We start from the raw sequence: 12239 nt of genomic DNA, 5'->3' as shown, positions 1-12239 counted from the left end.
AGGAATAATCTCAATAGCTGAGCTGCCCTCTCAGATAATGAAATTTGGTATTTTAAATATGGCCACTAGGTGGTATTTATAGTCAATATGTCTTAAAGATTTAAGATTTCTTAGATTTGTTAATGTTGAATTCACACCTTTATTTTCCTGCCTTTATTTTTTCACGTTTTTTCATAGGGGAAAAATATACATGATGTAAAATTTACTGTTTCAACTATTTTTATTCTGTGGTATTAAGTATGTTAAAATTGTTCTGTAACCATGATTATAATCCATCCCTTAAACTTTTTAATCATCCCCAAATGAGGTTCTGTACCCAGTAAACATTAACTCTCCATCCCCTCCTATCCTCCTCTCTGCCTCAGCTCGTGATAACACTATGCTATATCTGAATTTGACTATTCTACATAACTCATATAAGTAGAATCGTATAATATGTGTACTTTTGTGTCTGGCCCTCAGGGTTCATCCATGTCATAGCATGTATCAGAATTTCCTTCCTTTTTTTAAAATTTTTTTTAATTTTTTTCTAATTTCCTTCCTTTTTGAGGCTAAATAATATCTCTTTTTTTGTCTATACCACATTTTATTTATCCATTCATCTTTTGATGGACACGTAGGTTGCTTCTGCCTTTTGACTACAAAAAATAATCTGGCTATGAATGTGGGTATATAGATAATACATGTTTGAGTTCTTGTTTTCAGTTCTTTTGAGTATATATCCAAAAGTGGAATTTGATAGATCATGTGGTAATGCTGGCTTTATTTTTAAACACTTAATTTCATAGATGTTTATGATATTTGTTTTTATGATCCAGTTAACAGTGTTATGATTAGTACAGTTGATCATATAAACAATAAAAAAGTAAGTGGAAAACATTTAAAAGAGTAATTTTTAAAACTTTTTATAGACTTCTAGAAAACTTGGAAGTATGATGAGTTTCTGTATACCCATCACCCGGCTTGTCCTAATGTTAGCATCTTATATGACTGGAACATCTTAGAGTGAACATCTTACAGTTATTGGAACCAGGAAATTTACATTGATACAAATTTATTAACTAACCTATCAATTTTATTCAGGTGTTGAGTTTGCCCTCTAGTCCAGGATACAGTCTAAGATCACATGTTGCATTTAGTTGTCAGGACCTGTTGGTCTCCAATCTCCAGTTCCTCATCTTTCTTTGTCTTTCATGGTCTTGGCACTGTAAAAGTCATATATTTGAAAAATGTTCCTCAATTTTGGTCTTTTGTAGTTCTCATAACTATTCTGCAAGGTCTCTTCACTACGAATTCTATAATTTTACATTTTCCTTTAAACTTAAGGTGTGTCTTGTGGGGAGATACTTTGAAACTATGAAAAGGTCCTGTTTCTCATCATACTTTTCCCCACTAACTGTAGCATCCTTTAGGGGTTCTTGCCAGCAACACTAATTCTTTGGCATCTGTTCATTGGGTGACTTTGTCTTCTCATTATTCCTTTTAATGTTTAATGTTAAGAATTCTATTGTAAGGGGGAATAGTCCCTTCTCCCCCACTTGTTTATTCAGTTATTTATTGATATCAGTATCAATTCATGCATATTTATTTTAGTCTGTACATTGTAATACAATAATATCATTATTTGTCTTGTTGCTCAGATTGTCCCGAGATTTGACCATAGGAGCTCCTTCAGGGTAGCTGCTGTATCCTTTCAGCATGCTTCCATCAGTTTTTTGATTTTTGGTTTTAAGTGCTTCTTTATTTCTGATACCACAGATGTTTTAGATTCATTTTATATGTTCCCTATCCTGGCCTTAAATCCATCTATTTCTCCCTGGTTCCTTTCAGTGGAGACTGGTATATAGAAACCCAAGACTTGGACATTAGGTGCATTTGTTGCTACCAGGATGTCATTGTACTAGGCCTAAAGAAAATATATATATTTTTAAAGATTTTATTTATCTACTTGAGAGACAGAGAACATGAGCAGAGGGAAAGGCAGAGGGAGAAGCAGGCTCCCCTCTGAGCAGAGATCGTGATGTGGGGCTCTATTCCAGGACCTGAGATCATGACCTGAGCCAAAGGCAGACATTTAACTGACTGAGCCACCCAGGCGCCCCAATAAAAAAAAATTTTTTAAGATTATTTATTTATTTATTTATTTATTTATTTATTTATTTATTTATTTATGATAGACCCACACAGAAAGAGAGAGAGAGAGGGGGTGGGGGCAGAGACACAGGCAGAGGGACAAGCAGGCTCCATGCCGGGAGCCCGACACAGGACTCGATCCCGGGACTCCAGGATCGTGCCCTAGGCCAAAGGCAGGCGCCAAACCACTGAGCCACCCAGGGATCCCCAATGAAAATATTTTAAATGAATTTTTCTCCCAATATGCTGATCTCTTCCTATCCATTATTTAATGTTTAGATATTATCGTTTATGATTAGTGTATATTTATTTTTTTCACCAATTACGTTTGTTTTTTTAGACATTTCATTCATGGACAGTGTTATTTTTAAATAACTACTATGGAAGTTATTGATATTAGTTTAATTACACCCTTTTATTTGATTTTTTGTTTCTTTTTAAGCTATTTTTGTACTAATAAGCTCTTCTTATGATATAGTCCTTCTTTTCTTATGATATAGTCCTAAAAGTGGGATCACTGTGTTAGATGAGTTTTATTGTTCTTAAAAAATATGTAGGGTGAATGAATTTTTTTAAATCTTGAACAGAAGGAATCCCTGGGTGGCTCAGAAGTTTGGCACCTGCCTTTGGACCAGGGCATGACCCTGGAGTCCCAGGATCGAGTTCCACGTCGGGCCTCTTGCGTGGAGCCTACTTCTCCCTCTGCCTGTGTCTCTGCCTGCCTCTCTCTCTCTTGTGTCTCTCATGAATAAATGAATAAAATCTTTTTAAAAATTTAAAAAATAAAAAATCTTGAACAGAGGGGGCGCCTGGCTGGCTTAATTGGTGGAACATGTGACTCTTGATCTCTGGGTTGTGAGTTTGAGCCCCAGGTTGGGTATAAAGATTACTTAAAAATTAAAAAAAAAAAAATTTTTTTAGGATTATTTACTTATTCATGAGAGACACAGAGGCAGAGACATAGGCAGAGGGAGAGTCAGGCTCCCTGCAGGGAGCCTGATGTGGGACTTGATCCCAGGATCCTGGGATCATGACCTGAGCTAAAGACAATTGCTCAACCACTGAGCCATCCATGTGCCCCTAAAAATAAAATCTTATGCAAAAACTGAGAAGAAAATGCTCCTCCAAAATGATTACTTTTTTAAAAAGCTGAAATAATGACTTCTAACGTGAAATTTTTATGTATACATAGAACTTTATTAAACTTATCATTTGAAATTTTAAGTAGATTAGAATTTAACTTTTTAGGAACTTTGAAATAAAGCCTCTGTGTACATTATATCTTTTCCTGAGGTTAGCATATGTGATATACTGTTTAGAAACATTAAAATACAGTTTGTTTAGGGCAACAGACTTGATTGATTGATTTAGATTTTTATTCATGAGAGACAGAAAGGCCAGAGACATAAGTAGAAGGAGAAGCAGGCTCCCCGTGGAGCAGGGAGCCCAATGATGGACTCAATTCCAGGACCACAGGATCATGCCCTGAACTGAAGGCAGATGCTTAACCACTGACCCACCCAGGCATCCCAGGGCAACAAACCTAATGAAGAAAATTGATACAAGCCATGACCTGGTATAGAATATAAATTGTTTTGTAAAATTTCTATTCAAGGGGAAGAAATATCAGGTTCTGATATCAGTGGGTCGGAGGAAGAGGATGATGAAGAGGGTGAGGTTGGAGAAGATGGAGAGAAAAGGAAAAAAAGAAGGGGTAAGTTCTTTTTAGTGTTCTAGAAATTAACTGGGATTGCTCCCTAAATATGGTTTAACATTCATGCATACCTTTTCTTTTGCCATTTTTAGTTATGGTAACAATTCACACAGGAAATATCCATATACATAGTTAACTTTGCCTTATTTTTTCCTCCTATGCTGATCTCCTACTTACAGTTGAATCATAATACCATATGTTCTGTCCTTTACAGTTTAGAATTGTAAAAATCTGTGATAGTGCTTATACCATGTAAAGATTTCATTCAGGGTTTTAATTTTATGTGAGGCCTTTGATTTGTGTTGGGAACCTAAAATGTTTTTTAGGAAATCAGGTTAATGTGGAGTTTTTCTCAAGCATGCTTAGGCTTTAGAAGTCACTGTATTTTTAAATGGTGAATTTCTATGAGGATTCCATTTTTTAATTTAATACTTTGCTTTATAAAATGTACTTTCATTCTTATCCCTTTTATGGGGCATTTGTTGCCAAGTGTGAAGTTTGTATTTATTGTGATAAAGATATAGTTAACAGGCAAAAGAGAGAGACATATTATAATGGCCCACTTTTCCAACATTTTTGCTCTTAATGTTCATTTGTTTCAGAACTCTCTTCCATTAATGTGGATCATTAATGTGTGGATCATTGTTTTCAAGCTGGTGCATATTTTGCTTGTCTTACTAAAATGATCTTGCTCTGAAATAAACCCAGAAGTCCCAAATTTTAAAACAAAGGGTTCTGTAACTTCAAAGGACAGGAAGAAGATGATTTAGAGAAAGAGCTGACCAACTATAGTCTACTGGCCAAATCCTGCCCACCACCTGTTTTTGTAAATAAAATTTTATTAAAGATCCATGAGCATTTGTTTACATTTGGTGTACAGCTGCTTTCACATGAGACTATATGGCCCACAAAGCCTCAAGCACTTATTATTTGTCCCTTAACAGAAAATGCTTGCTGACCCCCTTGTTTAGATAAATCATTTTGTCTTCATCCCTATTTTCTCACAGACTATTCATAGCTAAAGCAGATAATAGATTTGTTAAAAATAAAATTTAAAATAGAAAAAAAATGCTGTTGCTTAATATGTTAAAATATTTTTTAGTAAGGTATCCTTTTAGGCTTAAAATTTTTTAAATTTTCATTGAGCCTTTCATAGTTTTGCTATGAAACCATGAGCTTACATAATTATATCCACTCGCTTGATGTTTTGGCGGAGAGTAAAATTGGAGACAAACCAAGCTATCTATAATGAAGGGTAATTCATCATTACTGTAGTTTCAATTGTGCATGACTTTATTTTTTATTTTTTATTTTTTGTGTGCATTACTTTAAATTTTAAAACTCACTTCCTGTAACTTACCAACTAAGTAGTGTAAATAATTTAAATTTTAAATATCAACAAATGACTTAGTTTTTTATTCACGTCATTCCAACCCTCTGAATTACTATGTTTTAAGTGGGTGATGCAATTTTCCCACAGTAAGATGCTTAAGGGAATCCAGTTTCTAATTGCCCTGTCTGGCTTTGTAACCAGAAAATATTGGGTAGTCTACCAAGACTGGTATTAAGGGAAAGTAAGTTTTGATTTTTTAATGCAAAGCTTGATTGTTCTTTAAAATTCTTTCGCTGGAACTGAATTTTCCTCTGTGTATGTGTTCATTTACTTGTTTCCTCTTTCTTTGGTTCCCGTTGGGCTCATTTCTTTGTCTTCCAGGCAGTAGCAGCAGCAGTAGTTCAGACTCCACATGTTCTGTCATAGAGAAACCTCTGGATAAGTCCTTGCCTAGTGAGTGGTAGCTCTTAAATTCTCTCACAGAGCTTTGGCTTTTCCATAACCCATGGGCTTCATTTGAGAAATGCTGCACTGCTCCCCGTCATTACTTAAAGAATACGTGTTGGACTTCTCAGTAGAACAAAGCATGTGGTTATTTCCTCCCTTCTTCATCGCTTCCAGTTAACCATAATTGTTAAAATGTGTGCTTTAGCTTATCTTTGAGACAATGGAAGAGAGATTCATGCTTTTGCCATTGAGATAATGTAAAGAGAGCTAGTAAGCTGTATAAAAGAATAATTCTTATGGTTCCTTTTTATGTTTTGGAATAAACTAATCCTAGTCAATATAAGAGATATGCAATAACAAATCCTGAATTTCTAAAAGTACAAATGTTTGGCAATACACCAGTGCCCATTATAACATGTCTTAAGTTATAAGATTTTATGCTTTGGTGTCCTATTCTTAGGTGTAGCTTAAGCTTGAAAGCTCCCAAATAAAGAAAAATGTAAAGTTTGAAGCAAGTAAAAATATATTGGATAGTATTTTATTTCAGATGGCCACTTTTCTCTATTTCTCAACTACCTGATTGATTTTAAGAAACTTTCTAAGGTATGATTGGAGAATTCAGATCCACAAGAAGTTGTTTACGCAGGATCTGTCTAGATGTATTTCAGTCCTAAAAGCTTTTTCTTAAACCTTAAATCAGTTTAAAAATATTATTAATTTTGTGTATATTTTTAGAAGAAAAGGGAATTGATGTTTTCTTCTACTAGATTGCAGCTTACTGCCTTTTAAAGCATTATCTTTGTAGTTATTTTTCTAAAACTATTAACAGTTATTCTTACACATTTAGCTTTCTAGAAGAAGAATTCCAAGAATATTAGAATTGTTTTCTCTCTTAACTCTTACATTTTACCAAAACAATTAATTTCATAGGACAATTTCTGAAATACAAGAAATTGCTTTAGAAACCGCATAGAGGTATTATAAATTGTCAGATACGAGGAAATACCCGAGTGGAGGCATTATAATTTAATTTTCTATTTTAAAACTTACCTTAATCTTTAAAAAATAGTTACATGAAAGTATGTTATGAAATGAGTTGTACTTGGTTCAGTTCATGCAGTTTTAGTTACTGTTTGTATATCTAGCACATTAAGTTCTTCTGTTGTGATGTGGGTGTGTTGGTGAAATGGAAAAATGGTTTTCCCAGCATGTGGTTGCTGTGTGTAACTCGTATGTACCTTCCCTTTTAAAAATACGAATGGCTTTTTTTAAGGTGTTCTTTGCTTGAGTCATCAGTTGATCATTTACCTCTATGGAATCATAATTACCCTTAACAAGCTATGAATAAATTGAATGCAAGTTTGTTATTATACAGGTGTACTTCACTTTATGCAGTTAATGTTTTTTTTTCTCTGAAAAAATTGCCTATAAATCAAATTGGTAAATCAAATCTATTGGGAGAACTTGCTGTCCTTAATATTTCTTCATTAAATCCTTTTATTAATCAAATTATCACTGCAAATTACTATAATCAGTTCATCTCTTTAGTTGATTCAGGTTTTTGTGTTGGATTTTTCTTAAAGGGGAGCCACACCTGTATGGAATCTTTATATTAGAACATTGAATTGGGAAATTTTGAAATCAACAATGCAAATTTTGCTCTTTTACTAATTTTTTTAATTGGCATGATTTTCTGTTTTGTCCTTTTAGATCACTTCCTGATCTTAGCAGGTTCCCAATTCCATGTGTACCATTAATATAACGACTTGGTGCTGAACTGTTATATTTGCAGGAGTTTGAGAGTCCTTGTGAGCTCTTGAGATCTATTTAAATTGTAATCTTAGTCTAGATTAATCTTATTTGCTTAAATTACATCTCTGATTGTGTTAAATATGCTTTTCTTTTTACATAAAGCTCTGTTTCAGTTTTGATAATGATTTGATTTATTTCTATATACTATAAATAAATGCTATTATACATTTTTCTTTGTTTTACAAAGGAAATAATGTTTTTCTTTTTTTCCTCTTCATCTCTGTGCATATGCTTCCTGTCTACGATTTGCTTACTACTCTTACTGAAAGATCAAGCAGGTTGGTGTGATTGATTTGCACTCCACATGGTACAATTATTTAAACTATAAAGAACTTTGTTATTTAACTACATTACATTTTTAAAATTTAATAGTTTTTTTTTACAAGGTAAGTATCTGTCTTTTGTATTTAAAAAAGCAACATTAGCTTTAAAAAAATTTTTTTTCAGAATAAATAAATAAAATCTTTTTTAAAAAAGAAAAAAAATTTTTCTCTTAAAAAATTTTATTTCAATTTTTGTTCAGGAAGATATTAGGAACATTCTTATTTCCAAATGATCTTTTTTGAAGAACAATTCATAAGTATCAGATTAACAGTGACAACCACACTGGATTCTCTAGACCTAATTAACAAAATAGACAAGAATAAATACTACACCAGAACCAGATGTTTCTTTTTTCCTAAATTTTTAAAGACTTTTAAGCCAAATTTTGGTAATACAAATATAAATGATTTTCACTGTCAAACATTTTTTTAGAAGCAAGGAGTCAAATACTTGGTTACTTATGCCCATGGGTGCTCATGTAATAAAAATAAAATTAATTCAGTTAACTCTTCCTAAAATTCTTCCCCTTTATCTTGCCAAAGTTCATTTTGATAATTTTGGTTGGAACACATGGCAAAGGGCAACTAAAAATATTACTACTCCTGTTTGTCTTAATTAAATACTTTATGACATCACCATTTTCCTAAGATTTATTTACCTGAAATTTTTTTGCTGAATACTGTCCTGCCATATTAGAAGAAGGGGTTTTGGTTGGTTCGGTTAAGATTTTTAGAAAATGTTTAAAAAAAAATCAATTTAAAAGTGACTTTTAGTGAATGTCATGATTTTAAGTGCCTGGTTAGGAGAGTTGGAACATATTCATATTTAGCCTAAAATGCTATTTGGAGAGAAGTACAATGATTTATGTGAATAATACTGGCTAGAAATTATGTTACTTAAATATTAAACTTTTGAAACTGAACCTAGCTGTAAATGCATAGTCATCTTTATGAGAATAAGAGCACAATTAGATATTTGCTGCTAAAGCATCAGTTTGAAAATAACACCTGAATGGTTTTGAATAACTAATATAATTCAGGCCTAATAGTAATTCATCAACAGGTTGTGCTTTTGTATTTCTACATATAATATTTTTTTATTTTACTGCCTCTTAATGGGGTTGGAAACTGTATGTTTTTGACTGTTGTTAACCGAACATTTAGAACCCTACCAGCCTAAAAATTAATGTGCATATGTTTATCAGATCATTTCCACTATATTATTAATATCCATGTCTTCACATAGAGGGTTTTTTTTTTTTTTTTTTTTGGCTATAACATACTTGCCATTTTTCTTTATTTATAATTCTGAGGTAGAAAGTAACTTAAAATTTTTTAATGCATGCATTTTATTTACTTATTTTTAAAGATTTTATTTTTTACGTAACCTCTATACCCAAAGTGGGGCTCAATCTCATAACCCCAAGATCATGAGTTGAATTCTCTACCAGCTATGCCAGCCAGGCACCCTCTGCATGCACTTAATACCTGAACTTATGCTTTTCCCCCTCAGATTTCTAAGAAGTAGTACTACTGATTAGAAATCCTTTCTAGGAGTTCACTGGGAGCAGGAATTAGATTACTTTTTAAAATTAATGTTTTAACAGCATAAATCAGAACATTCAATATAGGCAACTGTGCCGAAGAAGCCAACATATTCAGGTCTACATCCTGACTTTTGGAATGCAATGAATCACACCACACCAAAGCATGAATTTGGATCAGTGCTCTTATTTACTCTTATTTTAACTTACTTGTTTTGTGGCTTAAGTTCTCTTTGGACTTTTATTTCTGGAGAAATGAAAGATGTATTTTGCATCTTTGAGGTTTGTTTTTTTTTGTTTTTTTTTTTTTTTAATAATTGTATCCTAAAGATTTAAAATCTATGAATGATTCTTCATCTCATGGTTCCTGAAAGTACTTATTCAGATATATATCTGCACCATCATTATCTTTCAGTTCTCTTCCCTTGTTAGCAGGAAAGGCTAGCTTTTGGGTGGAGACATTAACAATTTATAAACTCTTCTGGTTTATGCTCTTCTGTGGTCCTTTGGGAAGGAAGTTAAGAATGACAGAAGCTTTCAGGAGAGCCTCTCACCAATTCTACGAAAAGTTTGATTGTTTTTCTACAGAAAAGTATGTTTCAAAGAAGTTGTATTACCAGAAATGAATATATTTGATTCATTTCATAACCAGTTTAATAACCTAGTTTTTTGATTTTCTGATTTTTCATTTTAATTTCATGATTTTGAAGTTTATCCAATAATCTTTTATTGAACATCTGTTGTGTGTATATGAAGCCCTCTATGAGGCATTATAGCCAAGATAATCCTTTGGAAGCTGTATTTCCAGCTCTATTATTTGGTAGTATTTCTACTTATATTTGATATTTGACATATTTAAAATGGCTTAGGTTTAAGATCCTGCGCTTGACATAATAACGAGCTATTTTAGTTGTTCATTTAAGACATGATGATAGATCATGGTAGATCAGCAACTGTAAAATGTCTGGTTATAAAATAACCATTTTATAATTAGTGTAGAACTTCATCCTTTAAAGTATACTATGAGATGAAATACTTCCAAGTAATTTTATTAGACATAAATTTTAGAAAAAGTGTGAAGATATATGTTAAAAACTTCCTATTATAAATTTTGCCTGACACTTTCATCCGTGCATTTTATGCCTACTTGTGACTTCTTTTCATTAATTTATTTTAACAAATTTTAGGAAGGTATTTTGGGAAACCACTTGATTTTGTACCTAGTTATCAGAAAAAAGTAAATAATCATACTGTGTTTTTGAACATATGTATTATTTGGGGACACATAGGTCTTTGGTTTTTTATTTACTTGGCTTTTTTTAAAATTTGGCTTTCTTTTATTAATCTTTCTTTCTCTTTTTTCCCCCTACATACCTGTTTTGCTTCTCTTTCACATATTTTTGTTTGTAGTTATCGCACAATTACACAAGTTTGTTTAGCAATTAGTGAAAAAGATATTCCAGGAACATAATAAATAGAAATAAAATATTCATTTGATTTCCTTATAATGTTGATATTTGATTTTGTATTACTGAGGAATGTATCTTTTATAATTGAAGATAATTTCTACAAATCTGAAAAATGTGCTCTAAAGTGATTATTGGAACTAAATAACTCATATAGGTAAAAAGAAAGTGTCCCCAGATAAGATGGTTGAAATGCAAGCAAAAATTGATGAGGAGAGAAAAGCACTTGAAACAAAGCTTGATATGGAAGAAGAAGAAAGAAACAAGGCTAGAGCTGAATTAGAGAAACGGGAGAAAGATCTTCTTAAGGCCCAGTGAGTAATACTTAATTGAGAGGGATTTGTGATTTAGATTTCTGGTATTTTTCTTAAGATGTATAAGCAAGAAAATTGAATCGTAATTGGCTTGATTTTTGTCTTCAGGATAGCTTTTTTGGATAGAAGGTTTTGTGGTATTTGTTCTATTTCTAAAAATTTGTTTTTATTACTTTGTCTCTAGGAGGAAAAATTATCAGTGATTTGGATGTTAGAGATTAAATCATAATACTACACTGTGATATAATTTGATAGAAATGTTACATGTTTATATCCCTCTTTTGAAATTTTGCATTGAAATACTTGTAAAGTTTTGGAAACTACTATTGGTAGATAGTAGATAATTGATGGATATTAAGTATTCTCATTTTTAATCAACAGACAAGAACATCAGTCTTTGCTAGAGAAATTATCTGCCCTGGAGAAGAAGGTAATTGTTGGTGGTGTTGATTTGTTGGCAAAAGCTGAGGAACAAGAGAAACTTCTTGAAGAATCTAATATGGAACTGGAAGAACGGAGGAAAAGAGCAGAGCAACTTCGCAAAGAACTTGAGGAAAAAGAGGTGAGTTTCTGGTTTTGGTTGACACTTTGCATTAGGTATTAACTTCTCTAATGAAAAGCTTTATATCCACTATCTTTAAGTATAGTGGGCACACGGTGTTACACTAGTTTCAGATGTACAACATGTCATGATTAAATGTCTCTCTTTGTTATTCTATGCCCATCATACATGTAGCTGCCATCTGTCACCTATGATCCTATGACAGTACCATTGACTGTGTTCACTATGCCGTACCTTTCATACCCATGAGTTACTCCATAGTTGAAGGCCTGTACCTCCCATTCCCCTTCACCCATTTTGCCTGTCTCACCCCGAACCCAGCCATCTGTTCTCTGTAGTGATGAGTTTCTGCTTTTTGTTTACTTTTGTACATTATTCTGTGTTTTAGATTGCACATATAAGTGAAATAATATGGTATTTGTCTTATATCTATAATCTTAATAAAATTTTAAAGCAGATCTGTGAATTGCTTTGAAAGATAATAGTTGTGAGACGCATGAGTGGCTCAGTGGTTGAGCATCTGCTCTCGGTTCAAGGCATGATCCGGGAGTCCTAGGATCAGGTCCCACATTGAGCTCCCTGCATGGAGCC

At 32.7% G+C, this 12239-nt stretch overlaps 1 protein-coding gene across 3 annotated transcripts in view; it reads left to right on the top strand.

Annotated features, from left to right (window-relative positions):
- The window catches only part of KIF3A (kinesin family member 3A), a 55683-nt gene that overhangs the window by 33150 nt on the left and 10294 nt on the right, over positions 1 to 12239 (top strand). Inside the window, exons 9-13 of one of the 3 annotated variants that reach the window (XM_038552131.1) lie at positions 3749 to 3847; positions 5562 to 5633; positions 7709 to 7717; positions 10930 to 11086; positions 11468 to 11648. In XM_038552131.1, the coding sequence (XP_038408059.1) occupies positions 3749 to 3847; positions 5562 to 5633; positions 7709 to 7717; positions 10930 to 11086; positions 11468 to 11648 (518 nt within the window). The remainder of the gene's footprint in view (positions 1 to 3748; positions 3848 to 5561; positions 5634 to 7708; positions 7718 to 10929; positions 11087 to 11467; positions 11649 to 12239) is intronic. The other 2 variants (XM_038552132.1, XM_038552133.1) reach the window with 2 other exon arrangements.

This window comes from Canis lupus, chromosome 11 (genome assembly GCF_011100685.1).
Source record: "Canis lupus familiaris isolate Mischka breed German Shepherd chromosome 11, alternate assembly UU_Cfam_GSD_1.0, whole genome shotgun sequence".
NCBI classification, from domain to species: domain Eukaryota; kingdom Metazoa; phylum Chordata; class Mammalia; order Carnivora; family Canidae; genus Canis; species Canis lupus.
This window is presented reverse-complemented; position numbering and strand designations above follow the sequence as displayed.